This window comes from Talpa occidentalis, unplaced genomic scaffold (assembly GCF_014898055.3).
Source record: "Talpa occidentalis isolate TD23 unplaced genomic scaffold, MPIMG_talOcc4v2.1 talOcc4.7, whole genome shotgun sequence".
NCBI lineage: Eukaryota > Metazoa > Chordata > Mammalia > Eulipotyphla > Talpidae > Talpa > Talpa occidentalis.
In genome coordinates this window covers 21,633,683-21,654,746 of record NW_023605083.1, presented here as the reverse complement: position 1 = coordinate 21,654,746, position 21,064 = coordinate 21,633,683, and the positions used below count along the sequence as shown (strand labels likewise).

At 36.4% G+C, this 21,064-nt stretch overlaps 1 protein-coding gene across 6 annotated transcripts in view; it reads left to right on the top strand.

Moving 5' to 3' along the window:
* The window catches only part of KDM4C (lysine demethylase 4C), a 415,273-nt gene that overhangs the window by 91,952 nt on the left and 302,257 nt on the right, over positions 1 to 21,064 (top strand). For all 6 annotated transcript variants that reach the window (XM_054689301.1, XM_037493847.2, XM_037493848.2 and 3 more), the window contains 2 exons: positions 2,639 to 2,814; positions 10,550 to 10,664. In XM_054689301.1, coding sequence (XP_054545276.1) covers positions 2,639 to 2,814; positions 10,550 to 10,664 — 291 coding nt within the window. The remainder of the gene's footprint in view (positions 1 to 2,638; positions 2,815 to 10,549; positions 10,665 to 21,064) is intronic.

Here is a 21,064-nt window from a genome sequence, read left to right as displayed (position 1 = left end):
TAAGTAGCTGCCTTATTTTTCCCAAGACAGGAAATCTTTAACTCTTTTGTTTGTTTGTTTGTTTGTTTTATTTTTTTATTTTTTAATAGATTTTTAAATTTTAACATTTATTATTTTTTACATGAAATATTTAACTCTTAACATAATATTAATTTTGATTATAGTTTTTTTTTTTTACTAAACAGTAGCCTGGATTAATCCATGTTTCATGTTTCTGAATAATCAGACTTAGTTCAGACAAAGAAAAAGTTAGTACTTCTAACTTTCTTAAATATAACTCCCTCTTCTTTGAATGTTATCAAGAGAATGTAGTATGTTTATACATATTCATTAAGTATAATTCTCCATCATATTTTTAAAGTATAAAAGATAAGGTATATGTATGGTTGCCTATATTCTCATTTTAAACTAATATACCTTGAAATTAATATCCACAGGTTGCCGATGAAAACTAAATTATTGTTAGAATTCACAGGTCACTTTCAATTTTTTTTCTGAGTTTATGTAGTCTTTTATCAACTGTTTAACAGTGACCAAGCCACTCATCACCTGACCTCATATTTCCTTACCTGATGAGACTTGATCCAAATCTTTCACTTGCAGGTACATTGTAAGTCTAATTAAGAGATAAAACTTTAAAACTCTTAGATTATAAAATAGTATGTCTGTATGTGCTGTAGTGGGAAGATACACGTTTTTAATCAGAAGATCAATACACTTCCCATAATGGCAAAAACAAGCAAATTAGATTACAGTGAAATTAAGAACTTATTTTTATGAATAGATACCTCTTATAAAATTAGTGGAAAAGTTATAGGATAAGAGAAAATATTTGAGACAGATGCATACACAAGACCGAAGTTTCAGTGATTGTCAATACAAGGTGTTGATGAAGATGTTGAATAGCAGGCACTCTCATCCTTTGCTAGCGGAAGTATGAATTGTTACAACCACTTTGGCAAAAGGTTGATAACATTTACTCAATATGATCTACATATATATAGCCTATGTCCCAGTAATTTCATGGTTAGGAGTATTTCTATCTGTGAATTTTAGAAAATCATGTGCACATACGCAGCAGATATGTACAGCAGTGTTAATGGCATATCATTTGTAATAGTATGTAATTAGAAAACCACTGACCACCAATGGTCACAAATTTATGAATAAATATTATAAAGGAATACTGAGTAGTAATGAAATTCAATGAACTTCAGCTCCATACAACATTATACTTGCATCCCATTAAAATTATTGAGTGAAGTAAAAAAGATAAACCTTGAAGAACATATGCATATATGATTGATTACATTGCTGTATAGTTTAAAAATTAGTGTTAAATTTGCACACCTAGACACAAAACTATGAAGTTCATCAAGGAAATGAGTATCATAAAAACCATAGTGTTGCCTTTTGGAAGAGAGGGGAATGTATTTCAGGGCACTTGGAGGGCCTCTGGGGTGCCAACAATATCCTGCTGCTCATAACTGGGCAGTAGGTACTCTGGTGTTTCCTTTACAATAATTCGACAAAACTGCATATTTTTCATTATGCATTTTCTGTATGTGTGCTATCTATATTTTGCAATTATTCTTTAAAAACTTACCTTAAAAAGTTAAAACAACTTCTAAAGGTGGATAAATTTCAGCTGCAAATCATGATTTAATTCATAACTTTGCCATTCTGATTTTTATTCATCTGAATGTCTTTTTGATCTTAATGTTCATTAATTTTTTCTACTGTGAGTAATTAAGTGTTTAAATGCTATGGGAAAGCAGTGGTGTGCTGAGTCATCTTATAGACATAAGAATCGATAGTACACACCTTGTTCCAACTCTGTGTTCAATGACATTGCACTGGTAAGCTCAGATTGGCCAGGGTGAAACTAGGCAAAAGCTACAAATACGTATTTTGCTCACCTTCCCAGAAATCTGACTGTTAAACATTTACTAGCATATCACTTTGCTATATTGTGTGATAGGTATTTAAAGAAATAAAATTGACAAACAAATATTTAGTTTTTTTTTTTAAAGATTTATTTATTTATGCATACGAGAGCTGGGGTGTAGGCCAGAGGTGTGAGGGGTAGGGGGTGTTGAGAGGCTTCACTACAGATAGAGTGGGGAGCACAACAGGCAGATGGACTGAAATACACTGCTGAGAGGGGAGCAGTGGGCAAGATAGGCGAGGTCTGCTGCGCCATGGTGGGTTAACAACCTGGCTGGGGATAGAACTCAGGCTGTAGTGCTGTGGATAGCTTCATAGTGCTGATGAGATTTAACCCCTTATGCCACCAGGAAGGCCCCAAATATTTACTTACTTTTCTCATATTAATATAAACAACATTTGAACATCAGCAACTTAATTTACTTCTATGTGTTTCTCAAATTTACCTTTAAAATTGAGAGCCTAACAGTATCAACTGAAAAATATTACAAGTACAGTATTTGGTCTAGTAAGTAATAAATTTTGCTGTTGAAAAATCATCTATAAGGTGATTATCTTACTGTGAATCTTCATGAATATTTTATACATTTGTCATAATAATGTTGAGAAATTTGTCTCCTGTATTGTTTTGGAATACAAAAACTAACTACCAGGAATATTTTCAAGATAACATTTTGTTATTTTATTTTAGGTGATTCCTCCTAAGGAGTGGAAGCCAAGGAAGTGCTATGATGACATTGATAATTTGCTTATTCCAGCACCAATTCAGCAGATGGTCACAGGGCAGTCTGGACTATACACTCAGTACAACATCCAAAAAAAAGCCATGACTGTGAAAGAGTTTAGGCAACTGGCTAATAGTGGCAAGTAAGTGGATTCAGTTTGTTATTTTTGTTTTTTTCAAAGATATATGTGAACCTGATAAGAAAACTTGGAGACAGAGGAGCTTGCGATGAAAAACAGGAGTCATGCATGATCTCTTTTAATCCTCATTTACCTCTTTTTTTTTAAAAAGATATATTTATTTATACATACAAGAATTGGGTTACAGACCAGAGTTGTGGGAGGTGAGGATTTACCAGAGACAGAATGGGAGAACAGAACAGGCGGATTGACTGAAATACACCACGAAGGGGAGCAGCGGGCAAGATAGGAGAGGTCTGCTGCGCCATGTGGGTAGCTCCCTGGCCGGGGGATTGAACTTGTGCTGCAGTGGCTGCGGCTAGCTTCATAGGTTGCATCTTAACCCCTTGTACCACCAGGGAGGCCCTTCATTTACCACTTTCTTTGCTTTGCTCTTAAAGGTGGTTGCCTACTTACTTAGTTTAGGTCCTCATTTTATCATCCCACTCAGAATATCTATAAATGTTTTTTTCTATTTTTTACTAATGAGTTTTTGCTTCTATACATACTTCATCTTTGTAAGTAAATTTTCTTTGTGTGATAGTGTTTAAGTCTTAAGTGATAAATTATGTACTTTTGAAGGTTAGAAGATGAGTAAATGCTTGAATGACTTGACAGGCTAACATTTGTTGGTGTGTCAACAAATTAGTGCAAATCTTAGTAGCTTAAACCAACATACATTTTGTATCTCAGTTTCTGAAGGTCAAGAATCTGGAAGGACTTAGTTGGGTGGTTGTGGCCTAGGGTCTCTCATGTTAAGATGTTGACTGAGGCAGCTGTCACTTGAAAGACTATATGATCCTCTTTCAAGATTTGCTCTTCTTACATGGCTGTTGACTAGAGTCCTTAGTTTCTTGCCACATGGACTGATCCTTATATGGCAGTCTTCTTCCAGAGCAAGCAATCCAAGTGAGAGTCACCAAATGGAAGCTACAATGTCTTTACATGACCTGTTTCTTGACTATTACATCTGCCATCTTCTTTTTGTTACAAGTCAGTTGCTAAGTGTATCCTGTATTAAAAGGGAGGAGAATTAAGCGCCACTCCTGGAAGGGAGAAGTCTAAAATAATTTGTGGACCCATTTAGAAGCTATTACAGTAATGATTATTATTAAATTACCTTAAAAAAAACCTTTCCAATATGATGGTTAAGGACCTAGATTTTTTAGATGAGTGGGCATGAAATTAAGTCCTTTGGATGAATTTAGTTGAGATATATATATATAAATACACACATACACACACATAAATACACATACATATATATTTTTAACTTATGTTTGACTTGATGGTACTTGAAGAATATTAATTCTGCACATGAAATTTGTGCGGTGGAGCATTCTGGCTATTCCAAAGGAATTGAAAATTTTATATTTAGTTGAGAATTGAGTTCCCTTTTTTTTGGATTTTTTTTGGGTAGCAGTTAGTAAAGTCTTATTCCAGATCTCATTAGATAATGTGAAACTTTAATTATACATAAATTGGACTGGTTTACTTTCAAACTCTTCAGGAATTCTTTAATAAGTTCGGTATTATTGAAATAAGATTGCAGAAGATATTTTACCCAACTTTTAATAAGTACAGTTTACTGTATCTGTTATCCATCATCTAGTACCCATTTGCAGAATCATTCTAAAAGTGTTAACTATTTTAGTTAATTTAGTGGAAGTTGGCTGCTTTGGTATTTCAAGAGACAATTTGTAATTTTAATCATATTATAGCTACTAGAAAATATTATGCCTACTACTCAATCATCGTAAATACCGTAGGGTAGGTACAAAGTAAGATAAGACTTCTGTGGTTGTTAATCAGGAATGGAGTAATTTTAATTTTAGGTACTTTTGAGATGAATTTTGAAGGAGGATCAAAAACATTTTTACAATTTACAAAAGTAATACATACTTACTTTAAAATTCAAGCATTTTACGAACATGTGATTTTATTTCCCAAGACAATGATTATTAATAATAAGTAGTATTTCAAAGTATTAACAAGAACAGAGCTTTGATGTCCTTTATTTACTTATTATAGAGAAACTTTTATTACCATTTCTAGTCTACTAGGTAATCCTCGAATGGTATCAGATTTCTGTTTAGAGGGGATTTATTTAAGTAGGTACTGATTTTATGCATATCTCTGGTGAATTTTTTACTGTGGTGGCTTAGTTATAGATTGACTGTCTCTGAAATAGCCATTCAGATGACATTGTCTATTTTGTGTACCACTCTGTGTAAGGCTCAGTATCTGGTATGGTATCTGGAAGTAGGTGCTATTTATATGTGTGTTGATTGAATGATAAATAGTGTCATGGGAGCTAAAAATATAGTTGAAGTGGTGTAAATTATTAGACATTGTAAAGATTACTTATTAATAGAATATATATTTCTTGATATGCTGAAGTTTAAAATTATTTTAAGATTTATTGTATTTATGCATACCAGAATTGGGGTACAGGCCAGAAGTGTGGGGATGAGAGGTTTCACCAGAGACAGACTGCGGAACAGAACAGGAAGACTGACTGAAATATACTGATGAGGGGAGCAGCAGGTGAAACAGGAGTGGTCTGCTGCGCCATGTGGGTAGCTCCCTGGCCGGCTGGGGATCGAACTTGTGCTTCAGAGGCTGTGGATAGCTTCACAGTGCCGTGCTTAACCCTTATGCCACCAGGGAGGCCCCTAAAAATTATTTTTTAATAAAAAAGAACTTTAATACAATTGATGTGCAATAGAGAGAAGAGAAAGAATATAGTTAAAATAGTTTTCCCATGAAACAAGCTTAAAAATTATTTGAAAAAAATAGTTGGCTCTTTTTTTAGTTGTGAAATATGACTACTATGAGAAATTTCTGAAATATTGCTTCAGTGTTAAATTTTCTTTTGAAGTTAATTTATCGTTTTTTTAAATTAAGATTTATTTTATTTATACAAGAACTGGGGTACAGGCCAGAGGTGCGGGAGGGTGAGAGAATTCACCAGAAACAGAGCGGGGAGCAGAACAGGCAGATGAACTGAAAACGCTGCTGAGGGGAGCATCGGGCGAGACAGGAGAGGTCTGTTCCTCCATGTGGGAATCTCCCTGGCCTGCCAGGAATCGAACCTGTGCTGCAAAGGCTACGAACAGCTTCACAGTGCTGTGCTCAACGCCTAAGCTGTGCTGCGCCACCAGGGAGGCCCAGTTAATTTATCGTTTGAGTTTAAATAACTATTACAAAAAAATAAGTAACTATTTGTTACAATGTTAAAATACATTTGAAAATTCTCTCTATATTTCCTTTAGTTTCATGAGGGAAATATATTTCAAATGCCAGTGAAATGGGTTTTTAAGCCTCAAACCAAGGCTCTTGCTTGTTTCCTCATAGCTACACTGGAATCACTTGGTCTTTATATTATTATGGAATTGTTTTTAGAAGAGGCTAAATGCCCTAGGAGGCAGAAGTTACCCTCTTTGGCATCTCTCTTCATGTTTTCCTTCAGTACATGCCCTTGGATGACCACACAGTACATGATGGGCTTGGTGTAAACAGTAGAGAGAAGAGCATGCTCACTTGATTAATAACATAACTTAGTCCAAAGCAAATGTAGAGACCTGTACTGTAGCTCTACTATAAAACTTTTGGAGGTGAGTGTTAGGTGCTCTTGTAGAACTTACATAACTGATATGTGATTTCTTCTAGGCATGGTTTAAGTGCTTTTTAATTATTAGATGAAGTCCTTGCAAGAGCTCAACTGTTACTATCCTTGTTTTATGGAGAAATGAGAGAGGTCTAGAGAGATTCAGTCTCTTGCCCAGGGTTATGTTGCCTTTAAGTGGCAAAGCCTGAGTTCAAACCTAAGCTGTCTGGAGGCTTTGAATGTGGCTGAAGTCACACGTCTTAACTATTATGCTATTGTTAACTAAAGGTTCTGGGTAAGGAGGTCTGGTTGAATTAGTTTTGAGCAAATTGACACTGGATTTGTGAAACAGCTGTGATTATTTAATATTAGGGATGGAATCTGTAGCTAGGTTTCATTACAATCAGGTACCAACCAAGGAACTGGTTACTTTTTCTCAAGTTTAGAATCAGCTCTCATTTCAAATAGCCAAAAGTTTTAGAACTTAACCTCACTTCCCAACACCAAAGTATAACTTTCTCCTTTAGAGTTTCGAGTTGTTAAAAAATGATCGTGATTGTGTAGTGATAGTTTTTTAGGTTTTTACTTTATTTGAGATAAGCTGACATAAAGTACATGTATTGCAATAATAAAACTTGAAACTCATGTAGTACTGGGGTGGGGAGGAGGGTTAGGGATAGGTAGAAATAACTTCTCTCACCAAATCATTACACAGGGGAAAGCAAAAGGGTGAGAGAAAGATAGGAAAAGCAGTGAAACTTTCAGAACAGTAGGAGGAGCTGAAGCTTTGGTGACCAGCAGCATTTTCTTATGAGAACACTGAAGGCTTTGTCATGGTGGCTGGACTTTCATTGGGTATTAAGTATCTACAAAGAGTTTCTTCAATTTAAATTTTCCAGTAAAGTTCTTAAATTTTAGAACAAAGTTTGTATAGCTATGAGATTGAAAAAGCCTTGAATGTTAGAAAACATTTTCTGTTAGAAAAACCACAGGAGAGGGGTTAAAAAAAAGGCCAGGCTACAAAGGTTTCCTTAGTCTCTGATGATCTGGAGACAGATATCTGTATTGTCCAAGAGCACAGTGAGAACATTCTGGTTTCAAAAGGCTGAGAGTTTAAGGGTTGGTGGGCTGGGCAGTGGAGTCAGACTTAACTGCCCCAGCCCACTCTTAAATTTTGGTAGGGCTTTTTTTCAACCCAACAACAGCTCTCAACTTGAAGAATAATTTGACCATCAATAGAACCTCAAATCTGTAAGAATGTGTAATATATAATAGATAAAAATTTTATCAAAAAAACTATTAAAGATTCCCTTTTTTTTGAAGATTTATTTATTTATGCATACAAGAGCTGCGGTACAGGCCAGAGATGCAATAGGTGAGAGGATTCTTTCACCAGAGACGGAGTGGGGAGCAGAACAGGCAGATATATACTGAAATACCCTGCTGAGGAGAGCAGTGGGGGAGATAGGAAAGGTCTGCTGTGCCATGTGGGTCACCTACCTGGCCCGGATTGAACTCGTGCTGCAGTGGCTACGGATAGTTCTTAAGTGCTTCGTCTTAACCCCTTGTGCCACCAGGGAGGCCCCAAAACTATTAAAGAGTCTTGTACTTCTCACATCAATTCCTACTCTAAGTTAACCTATTACATGCTTGACCATTATTTAATTGGAAATCTAATTCAGAAGACTGAAACGGAATCTTCACTCCACATTGAAAATCAAAGAAATAAAGTAATTGCAGTTTTTGGTGTATAGTTTAGGTCAATACAATACAATGAGAACGTGAAAGAGCAAAGCTGGGTGATAGAACACGTTCACTCAGGTAGATGTTTATACAAAGATTGCAGTGGAACATAAAGAAGAGCTATGTGTGGGTTCACGTGCATGTATCTGGGGGTGCCAGATCCTATCAGAGCATATCTGAAAATGGGGAGCTATGGAGGCCTTTCCTGCCATTCCAGTTTTAAAAGTTCCACATCAAAGACAAAATGGCATTTGGTGGGATGATAACTACATGCTAAATGGCACCATAAGTATAGTGGTATAGTCTTAGGAGGTACTCAGTTAGACTCATCTGGGCAACTTTGGTCACCTCCTGCTTGCTTAGCATAAACTTAAAGGGTTTGTTTCTGTCTGGGGAGAAATCAAATTTCTTTCCATCTTCAAGCATCCCAGTGTAGTGTACAACTCAGGTCTGGCCACCAATTGCCCTCTCTCATTTCTGCGGGAACGAAGTAGGTGCAGGCAGTGAACTGGCCGTGTGGACCAAGAACTGAGCTGGTGGATGTTCTACAGCTCTGCCTTATCCCTCTCCAGGATGTCTCTATCCCACTAGCCCCCCTTCATCCCCAGCATGTACCCCATCCTGAATGCCTCTTTAGGTTTTCTATCTTGAAAGGCAATTTAGGGCTTCAGTTTCTAAAGTCCTAGAAGTTTTGCTAGTCTTTTTAAAAAATGATTTATTTTTATTTATGCATGTAAGAACTGGGGTGTAGGCCAGAGGTGTGGAGAGTGAGAGGATTCACCAGAGACTGAAATGGGGAGCAGAACAGGTGGATCTACTGAAATACACTGCTGAGGGGATAGTGGGCAAGACAAGAGAGGTCTGCTGCACTATGTGGGTTAGCTCCCTGTTCAGGTATCAATCTCATGCTGCAGTGGCTGGCGATAGCTTGATAACCCTGAAACTGTAATACGTGTGCCACCAGGGAGCCCCGGGGTTTTTCTAGTCTTAATGAAAAGTTTCTGCTAACTTTTTTAATAATCATCTTACTCTGACCCCTGGTTAACTTGTTTAGCTAGCCTGTACTTGGAAATTCTGTTAGTATTGGCTAATCAAACTGGTGGAAGTAGAATTAATAGTGAGGCTTTTATGTCCATTCTTTTTAGTTTAGGCTGTCCTCTGAGATTAATCTCAGTAAGTCAACAAATTATAATGTATCTAAAATACAGTTGTCAAATTAAGTAGTTTGGTATTCTTATTGCTTAGATGATTAGTTTGGGGTCCTCAGTACAGCAGAAGTTGATTGTTTCATATTTATGAAATCTAAAATGTTCAGTAGTTTGCTATTCCTGCTAACCACTATTTTTACTGTGTTTGTTTTACTATGTATATGCCTGTTTGTTGATTGCTTTTTTTCATGATTAACATTGGTATTCTTGCTTTGTAATAATATGATTATTGTTTAAAATCCAAATAACCAGAGAAGTGCGTGCCTTTTTGTAATTCCTATGTGAGGTAGCTATTGATATTATTAATTTGGTGTTTCTGTCCATTTAATATGTAATTATAGATTTTTTTTCATAAATAGTACCTTAGTATATTTACTGTTCTGTAACCTGCTTTATTCACTGTGGAAAGATTTACTTTATTTTGTGTCCCACGCTTAATTGCTGACATTAGCCCAGAATTTTCAAAATGCTGCAGCAAACCCCGTGGGTTATCTGTTATTGTACATATGTCTTTGTTTTTTGGGTGATTTTCTAGCATTGGATTTTAGGGTCAAAAGTAAATTTGTTAAGTCTTTTGATGTGTTAAAAATTATTCTAGAATTTTTTTTTGTTTACCAGTTTATGTTCCAACTCCAGCTATGTTAAGAGAGGTCTCACTTTTTTCTACCATTAATATATTAAGCATTTGCCAATCTAATAACTAATTATTTTATTTTTACTTTCTTGGATGTTTAGCAAGATTGTCCTTTGTCAGTTTTGCTTTATGTTTTGTCTTGTACATGTAAATTTGTAAAATTTCCTAGTATAGTAGAGTTGTTTATTTAAAGACTAGAAAATATTTGAAGTAATGAATTTTTAACTGATTTATGCTTCTTACTACTAATAATTTCATGAAAGTATTTTCTTTACTAGTCAAAAATCTGAAGTTACCTGTACAGATACTTTGTAATCTTAAGTATATCCAGATAATCTATAATAAATGCATTTTTATGTTTACTTGCTAGTTTTGCCAGTGTGAGTTCCTGCAGCATTTTCATTTTGATAGGATTTTGTTTAGAAAGTGATTTAAGTCAAATGATTGGGAAAATCTTAATATTGTCTTACTGGTTTGTGTTCTTTATTCATCCGCCTTTTCCAGATACTGTACTCCAAGGTACTTAGATTATGAAGATTTAGAACGCAAGTACTGGAAGAACTTAACCTTTGTGGCCCCTATCTATGGAGCAGACATTAATGGGAGCATATATGATGAGGTATGTTTATAATATGTTGGGTTTTATAAAGGATGATTTCATGTTATTGCTTTATATACCATTTTAGGTAGTTGAGAAGTGGTCATTGTTGTTCTTTGAATGATCTACAATTCCTCACAGGACAAGAGGAAGTAAAGACACATTGATAGGCCTTTTGCTACTGGCATTTTACAAATTGAAGCTAGCTAATTATACAAATAACCTGATATTATTGAATAGTAATATAGTATGTGGTTATCTGACTAATATTTAGATTCCATTAAAAATTTTTAACACAATCACTTGTAAAAATATTTGGAAAACTGAAATTATTTTTCATGATTAAGGCAAAAGAAGTATTTTCATTTGTTTCTGGCAGTTTTCTTTAATCATTTATAAAAGCTATACTTGAACTGGCTTATAATATCCCTTTTTACCACAGATAATGTTGAGATTTCTCTTCTTTTTATAATAAAGTACATACTATTACAGTCTTTCCAGTTATTTTTCATGAGAGCATATAATGGAGTCCTTTTTGCCTCTTCTAATTGTAAACCCAATTCTTAAAAATTCTTTATTTTTTCAAAGCTTTTATCCCCCTCCCACTGTTTTAGTTTGAAAAATTTCTTACTTACCAAGAGGTTGAAATGTAGTGCAGTGAACACCTAGACACTTCATGCACATTCACCAGTGGTTAATATTTTGTCACGTTTGTGTTTTGTTTCTCTATTGGTTGTGATTCCTGCCTTGCTGTGTCTCTGTCTCTCTGCTACTATGTTTGAAATTAAGTTGCAGACATGACAACTCACCCTTAATAATTTCAGCATGTATCTTTTAATTACAAAGCAATTTACTATTTACACATTATCATCTAATATATTGACCATTTCCATTGATCCTTACTTTTCCCAATATCTTTATTTACAAACTTTCCTTCCCTATATGAAGGATCCACTCCAGGATTTCCCTTTATAAGTGATAAGCAGTCTTACATAAGGTGAGAGAGATTAGATGAACATCCTCTTTTCCATTGGCCTTTCATTCAGTGAATTTGCCATATATTGATAATCTTTGCTTGACAATCAATTATTACAATATTTTTAATTAAACCTTTCATATATTGAAATGTAAAACAAGCTGTAAAGTGCATAAAATATAAACTTAGAATTTCACAAATTATTACAAGGTACTTAAATACCATCACTAGTATCAGGAAAAACATTACCAACACCCTAGAGTTTGCCTGCATGTCCCCTTTACCTGTCATGGTCTCCCTCTTTCCTCCAAAGGTAGTTATTACTATTTAAACTTAATGGTAGTAGTCACTTCTTTAAAAATGCAGTTCATTCTTTTTTTTTTTTTTTTTTTTGAAAGATTTATTTATTTATGCATACAAGAACTGGAGCACAGGCCAGAGGTGTGGGGTGGGGGCCATGAGAGGATTCACCAGAGATAGAGTGGGGAACAGAACTGGCAGATTGACTGAAATTTGCTGAGAGGGGAGCAGCAGGCGAGTCAGGAGAGGTCTGCTGCGCTGTATGGGCAGCTCCCTGACCCGGTATCGAATTCGTGCTGCAGTGGTTGCAGGCAGCCACACAGGCTCAGTCCTAACCCCTTGCACCACCAGGGAGACCTAAAAATGCAGTTCATTTTATCTTGTTTCTGAATTTCATGTAACTGGAAGAATCATTCATGTCTAAATCTGTCACACTTTACTACATTTCTAAACTTTCTCTGTACTGTATGTAGTTAGCTATGGTTCACTCATTTTCATTCCTATATATTATTACATGAATGTACTGTACCATAGCCTATTTATATTTGTTTCTAGTGATCATTTTTTCGTTGCCTTTAATGTTGACTTTTATTAGCAAAATTTCTGTATCTGTTCTGCACAATTTCCAGAGCAGAGAAGTATATGCGTCTATTGGGTTTATACCAGGAATGTTTATAGGGTATATATATATATACACTTGGTTAATTCTTTTCCTGATTATAACTTCGAGTAGCAATGCTTATGGGTTCCCATTGCTCCACTTCCTCCCTGACACTTTGTATTGTTGGGCTGTTGGGTGTGTGTAGTAGTATCTTATGGTTTTGAATTGCAGTATGACTTTTTCCCCCTTATGTTTGTTCATTGGCTTATTGGATTTTTCGTTTCCATTATTGAAATGCCTGTTCAAGACTTTGCATATTTTTCTTTTGTGTCATGCTTTTCTTGACTTCTTTACACTTTTGGACATGTGCTAGTAGCACAATTTCACATTTCCTATATGGCTTTCCAATTGTTGAACACTCTTTTTGAAAGGACCTTTCTTATTTGAAAATATATTGGATAATAGGAAATATTGTAGAATTGAAATTACTGTTGTTATATGCAGTGATGGCATGGTGACTCTTATCTGTTTATTTGTATTTTTTCTTAGCAATTTAAAGATGTACATTTAAAAATATATAGTAAAATAATATGGGGTCCGTGATTTATTTTAAAAATACTTCATACAGTATAGTAAAATGGATATAGTTGAAGATAAGCAAAATATTGGCAGTTGAATCTAAACTATGGATAAAAATATTTTGAATATATTTATGTTTGGTATTAAATGTAAAAGTTAAAAAAGCAAAAACATCCTTCCTCTATTCTGGTTTTTGATTTTCACTAGTATAAGTAAATTCTGTGTTGAGACTTCACTTTATCAAGGTAGTATATACTCATGAAGAAATTAAAAGATAGAAAAATATGAAGTGGAAAATGACTTATAAGCCTAGCAAACAAATAATCTTTCTGTGATTTCCTTTTGGACTTTTATTTTACTTTTTTAGATTTATTTTTTTAATTTTTATTTTATGCATGCAAGATGGGGGTGTAGGCCAGAGGTGCAGGGGAGTTGGGGGCGAGGATTCACCGGAGACAGTGGGGAAGAGAACAGGCGGATCTACTGAGATACACTGCTGAGGGGAACAGTGGGCCAGACAGGAGAGGTCTGCTGCCCCATGTGCGGGTTGCTTCCCTCACCAGGGATTGAACTCATGCTGCAATGGCTGGTGATAGCTTGATAGCACTGAGACTTTAACCCTTGCAACACCAGGGAGCCACTGGCTTATTTTTTGTGTGTATACACACACACGTACGTGTTTACCCGTGTATATGTTTCTCCACATACAAATAGGAGGTTTTAAGTTTTTTTTTGCTTTAGAGTTATTTTCAGTATTGCTTGCTACAGGATCATTTCAGTGTATATTCCATCCAAGCATTGCTACACTGCTGTTTCATTGTGTTAAATCACTGCTGTGTATTTTTTTTGTATTTCAGAGTAGTGGTATTTCACCGGTAGCTTCCGGGGATGGGGTGGGGCCTCCTACTTATTCTACAGCTCTCATGTCTATTCAGAGTGCTAGACTAGAATCAAGCTCAGTGGTTTTTCTTTTTTTTTTTTGTGGGACCCTCGCCGGCTGCCGGGAAACGAACCAGCACCGCAGAGGCTGCGGGCAGCCTCGCAGCCCAGCGCTCAACCACTGCACCACCAGGGGAGGCCCAAGCTCAGTGGGTTTTCTTTCTCCAGTTTTTTAATATTTCAATTCCAAGTACATTCATAGTGATTTATTCTTTAGTAATAACAAATCTCTTTTTATGTTGAATATATATGGTTATTTCTATTTGGACAAATGAGTGTCATTAACAGTAAGACTTCTTAAAGAACATGGTACCTTGTCTTAATAAACCAGTGCCTGTGGGAATTCCATTGGGATGGGTGAACCAGAGGAATGGTTGCTGACATTTTACAGTTGGGCCCCAGAAAGGTTTTTGCAAAGTTCCCAGGCCAGTTCTGGAACTACAGGTTTTAAGGAAGCAGTTGTATATTGTCAGTTTCATAGTAGAAATGTATAAAACTAAATTGAGGTCAGGTACATAATTACCCTGGATCAGTGGTTTATTTTGTGCCTTCTCTGTGATTTCTTCCTTATGGTATCCTGACTAGCTTTCAGGCTTTTCAGAGAAGTCTGAGTTCAGGAATCATCTGGATCCTGGACTGAGAGGAGTATGTCTGAATACTCTAAAAGAAGATAAAACTCAGTCTGGGTTACTTTCATGTAACCATCTCTTTGTTTCTTTTTGCATATATATTTAAGAGTCAGGGGGCCTCCCTGGTGATGCAGGGGGTTAAGTATCAGCACTATGAAGCAATCTGCAGCCACTGCGGCATGAGTTCTATCCCCTGCCAGGGATCTAACTCACATGGCTCAACAGACCTCTCTTGTCTCGCTTGCTGGTCCCCTCAGCAGTGTAATTCAGTCAGTCTTCCTGTTCTGCTCCCCATTCTGTCTGGCGAATCCTTTCACCCCTGCCACCTGCCCCGACACCTTTGGCCTATATCCCAGCTCTTGTATGCATAAATAAATAAATCTCTAAAAAAAATAATGAAGAGTTAGAAGCAGCATATTTGGGATGATTTTTCAGAACAATTGACATAAAAATGCCCTGCACATTAACTTTCCATATTTAATAGTGAAGTAACATAATTGTTAACTCTATAGATGAGGCTGGTGAACTTTGATTTGCTGTGCTTATCAGTTTACTGCTTGTGTTTGAAAAGCAGTTACACATTGGCATTGCTTCAAGGGAACGTTGACTTTAGACTTCAGATTTGAGTAACTTTAGTTATTAAAATCCCATGAAAAAAATCTGCTAGTTTGTAAACATAAAGTTTTAAAACATCCTCATTATTTACAGGTTTTGGAGCCAGGAATCTGTCATTTTGGTAGGTCCTAAAAGGCACAGCGTTCTATGGAATTTCTGTAGGCTCTGCGGGAGCATTTAGTAGCTACAGAGCTAAACTGACATTTTCAGTGCTTTTATAGCATAAAGAAAGGCCTCAGAGAGATGTTGTAAACTGCTACTGGTAAATAAAACCAATCACACTCAAGACAGTTAAATTCAACAAATGAAAAATAACTTGTATTTACCCCCTGGAGTTCGATGGGGAGTAACAAGAGAAAGTGAATTAAAGAGAGTGATGAATAGTGAGTGTAATAATAACCTCTAACTGTCAGGAGCATTTGAAATCATCTCAATGAATGTGCACTGAAAAAACTTATGTATTGTTTTGCTCTTTGCTATTTTATCATTGCATTGTTTAAGTATTCAGCTCAGTATTTAAATTGTATTTGGAATGGGTTGGTTAAGGTTCATAACATTATTTTGAAAGGAATATTGTTGTCAGCTGTAGTTCACTTTCCTGTCTAATTTCTAGTTATGGCTACTTTCTTATAATGAGAAATCATAGCCTCCCCACACCCTCCCCCAGTGGGAGTTCTTGCAGAGGATATGGGGAGGTAAGAGTAGTAGTTTGAGTAAGGCACAAAGATATGTAAAGGATCCTTTTTCTCAAGTAGTTGATAGACTTAGAAGGGCAATGAGTCAAAAAAGTATAATGAATTTGGCCATAAAGGCAAGTGAGGGGTTTCATGGGACCTGGAGGAGAAGCACTTAGAACAGGCATGGATTGATGGAAGACTTTCTGGAGGAGAGAGGACATCTTCACTTGGCCTAGGTAATTCAAGTCAGGTAAAGGATGGAGAAGGGAAGATGGGGCAGTAAGTAGGTAGATTTGAGGTAAGACTGCATTTACAAGTCTGTGTATATTTACTGAATTTGGAGGCTTTTTGCTGAGCAAGAGCTTGAGGAGTGTGAGGCAGACCTGGAATAGTGTCTGTGGGAGCTGAGGGCAAAGGATTAGCTGAATATATGGAGTTTTATAATAGAGTTGAGTAGTTGTGACAGAGATTCTATGGTCCATGGAGGTTAAAATATTTTCTCTCTGGTCCTTTGCAGAAAGAGTTTGCCAACCACTACAATAGAGGCATCGTTATTTGTTATTGGGGAAGGATACTTAAAACCTTTTTGAGGTGGATGGGATATAAATGAAATTCTAAATTTCTCAGGAGAATTAGAGTAATGTAATTAACTACATGGATGCATTGAGATAGTGAAATTGAAGTGCTTGGTGATGTCAGGAAACTTCTGTATTTAAAGAAAGGTCCTAAACTTAGAAATACAGCCAGCCATCTTCTGTGGTCTTGGGTGGCCCTAGATGGTCCCTTGTTCATAAGTACAAGAGTCCTAAGATATGAATTTTTTAAAATTTTTATATTTCACTAAAGATTAATCCACTAATAAAGAGCTAGTATTTTAATTAGCCTTTACTAACTGTACATTCTAAAATCAACTGTTAAAAGAAGCATAGGAGTTTCTTCAGGGAACAAACATACTAAAATGAAGACAAAAAAGAGAAACAGGGAGAATAGAATAACTGGCATGTTTTGACCTGGCTAAGGGATGTGAAACTCAACAGAAATTTTTTTGTAAACATAGCCATTAGCCATGCGTACTTCCACAGACCTTGGAAGACAGTGCATCTCTTTGTGTGTTATGAGTCATGAATAGGCGTCAAGATAACTTATGTTCACTAGTGCAGGGAAAGTGAGTCATTCAGGCTTGCGTTCTATGCCACTACAGGCTGCATTTCTGGCAATACCTGTCATAAAGTATAATGGTGATAATTATTTGTTAAAGTGAGGTTTAAAATGAAGCTCCATATACTTTGCTTAAATTGGCTGTTATCTAGTTATGGCTACTTTCTAAAAGGATTTCTAAGCGTGTTACCTGCTCTCAAATGTATTTGCAAGATTTTTGCTTTGTTAGTGGTAACAGAGCTCTTCCCCTAAACCTCACTACCTCCTCCATTGCCTAGGCTTCCCAGTTTGAATGCTTTCGTATTATAACAAGCAGTGCAGTCTGCAATGACCCATTTGAACCCATGTTTCAAGGTAATGCATCAGCAAGAAGTTTAGCTTATCCTCATTATAGCAGTTCCCACTTAAGTGTAATTTAGCCTGCTTTGGACGCTTTATGTTCAGGTACTTCTTTCTTTTGAAATAAACCTGAAAAATAACAATGCATGAAGATTGTACTTCATGAAGAATTGTTTTATTTGGGAAGTGATAGGCTCACAATCATGCTCGTGATACAGATAATGATTTACCAGATAGACTGGTTATATAGCAAGAGGCTTAGAAAGTGCTTTGAATGAGGAAGGAGGGCTCTTCCTGGTACCTTTTTTTCTGAACATGTATCCTGAGACAGTAGTTCTTAAGTTTTTTGGTTTCAGGATGCCCTTTCCACTTCAAATAATTTATTATAGACTTCAAAACATTTTTGTTTAGGTAGGCTTTATATTTTCTGATATTAAAATTGCAAAGTTTAAAGGTATTTAGTTCATTAAAAACAGTCCATTGCATAATAATGTAAATATTTTTATTAAAAATGCCTATATTATCCCAAACAAAAATTGTAGGGAGAAGAGTGCAATATCTTATATATTTTTAAATATCCAGTGTCTACTTAAATAGAAGAAATCTGGATTCTTATGTCTTTTTCTTCATTTAATTTGTGTTATCATGTAGCCTCTACAAAATATCACCTTACATTCATATGAGAATAAGAGTGGAAAAAGCAAGTAATATCTTGGTATAATTATGAAAACAGTTTTGATGTCCTTTGAAGGAATCTAGAATCGTGCCCAAATAACATTTTGAAAACTGCTACCCTGAGATATTTACCAAATGCCTTTTTTTTTCTGCTCTGAGATTAAAAAAAAAAAAATTTCTTTATGCATACAAGAACTGGGATACAGGCTAGAGGATTCACCAGAGACAGAGTGGGGAACAGAGCAGGCAGACTGAAATACACTGCTGGGGGAGCAGCAGGCGAGACATGTGGGTAGCTCCATGTCGGTAGCTCCCTAGCCGGGGATTGAACTCATGCTGCAGAGGCTGCGGATAGCTTCCTAGGTTGCCGGATACCTTCATAGGTTGTGTCTTAACCCCTTGTGCCACCAGTAAATACACTGCTAAGGGGAACAGCAGGCGAGACAGGAGAGGTCTGCTGCACCATGTGTGGGTTAGCTTCCTGGCTGGGATTGAACTCAAGCAAAGTGGTGATAGCACTGAATCTTAACCCCTAGGCCACCAGGGAGGCACTTTATTTCCTTCTTGTTCTCACTTTCAAGCAACTGTGTCTGTTGATATATACCTCAAAGGCCAGGTCACACTAGGAGGCAGTGTTGTGAAACTGGAAACTAAGGAGTTCTTGATAACCAAAATGCCATATACTTTATGAAATAATTCATACAAAATTTTATTAGCAGAAAGTGGACTTGGGATATGAACTCAAGTCTTCAAAATATAGAAACAGTTAAAAATTTATTTCCAAAAATTTTATTTAATATTAATTTGCAAGTCTGTTGCTTTTGTCATCCAGGTATTAAAAAAGTGATAGAAAAATCAAAGCTATTCAAAAAAATACTGTGACAAACCTTAAGTTAAAAATACATCATTGCTGGGTATTTCTCCTTGGAAATTGCTATGCATATATCGAAAGTATTCTCTTTTCAATTTTCTTTATAATGTATGTTGCAAGTGTTAAAATTTTAAGGTAAAAATAACCTTTTGTTAATATGTTAAGTATAAAATAATTGAAATCACTCATAATGCTGACATTCAGAGACACTAGCTATCAGAAAAGTTTAGTGTATTCCTGTCTAGCATTTTGTTCTGTACTTAATGCTCTATGATTATATGTATATATCTCTTTAACATACATAATGTCATAATGAGTATAGATTGGTCTTGTCTTTTCCTTCTCCCTTTTTCACACATTGTAAATGCTTTCCTATGAGGCTGTGTGTTTTAAACTGGGTGATTTAACCTTTATTTGTCCTCTTTTTATTGGTAGGATCTTTTTCACACAGGGGGACAGCAGCAAAATCTAAGGTGAAGATGATTCAGGCAGGTTGCGGAAGCTGGGAGAGTCTTATGTTGGTCATTGTGGAATTAGGAAACAGTCCACAGTGGGGTGGCCAAACCCTTGCTCACTGGAAGAGTGGCACTTGACCACAGACACCAACAGATAGTTTCCTGCCTTTCCACCACAGTCTCTTGAAATAGAAGTCTACCTTAAACAGTGCAGGACATTTGGCCTATTTTCTTATTTATACAAGCAATCCCTGACATCCTAGCTATAACTTTTGAGAATGCTCTCTCTTTGCGTTAGAATCTCTAAGGGGAAGGGATAGAATTAACTGCTCTTGAGGTTTCTCCCAGCTTTAAAATGTTTGCTTTTGATAAGCAACATTTCTTCAAGGGGACCTAAACTCTTTGATGGTGAATTTTTGTGAGTTCTAAATTTCTTTTCTATTCAGGTTTTGTCAAGAGGCATTTCATAAGAAATCTGTTGACCAAAACCCTGCAATCTTGTCACACCAAGATTTTTTACCCCCCAACTAACATGGCTGGTTTTTATTTACAAACAGAGAAAATGGCTGCTTAACTGTGCTCTTAGGTCCTCGCCACTTCCCTTTTGGGATCCTGGGATTTGTAGTTCCCAGTGTCTTGATGGAGTGGGGGTGGCATCCACAAGCCATAATATGGAATTAGCTTCACTTTTTGCCATCATTTCCATGGTGTTGAAGATCAGATGTATGGATGCTGGGGTGCAGTCTCAGATGAAAAGTTTTCTCAGGGTTCCCACTGGAAAGCAAACCAGTCTCTCCAGGTATTGTCCATTGTTGTCACACCAAGATTTTATGACATTTGGCCTTATATCAACAAATGAAATAAAAAAAATTCATTTATTTATGCATACAAGAGCTGGGGTACAGGCCAGAGATGCGGCGGGTGAGAGGATTCACCAGAGACAGAGTGGGGAACAGAACAGGCAGATTGACCAAAGTACACTGCTGAGGGGAACAGCGGGCGACCCAGGAGAGGTCTGCTGCGCCATGTGGGTTGCTCCCTGGCCGGCTCTGGATCAAACTCATGCTGTAGAGGCCGTGGACCACCTCATAGTGCAGTGCTTAATCCCTTGTGCCACCAGGGAGGCCCAACAGATGAAATTTTTTTTCTTCTCACAATGGGATAGTTTAAATACCTGCATCCACCAGATGGTGCTCTTGGACAGCAAATTTACCTGAGGCTCCGGGTTTCCAAATGAGACAAGACAGTTTGAACACTTGAGCTACCAGGAGAGCTCCTTTCTGTTTTGTACTTTCATATAAGTAATTCATTTATCTTGAAATAAGAAATAATTTGAAGCTAGAACACTTAACTGTATGTTAATTTTCACATCTGTGGCAAAATACCATTCTAGACATGGTTTGGTTCAGACTGAGAGCTGTGTGAGATAGTGACTTTCAGATTTTAGTTTTGTGGACTAAGACTTCTAGTTAATCAAAAATCATTATCTGCCAGCATATTATAGATGATCATTAGTAAATGAAATCTTATTTTGCATAATCCCAAACATTGCCATGCAGACAGGGGAGGTCATGATAATTCTAATTCATCCTTCATATGTTACATGT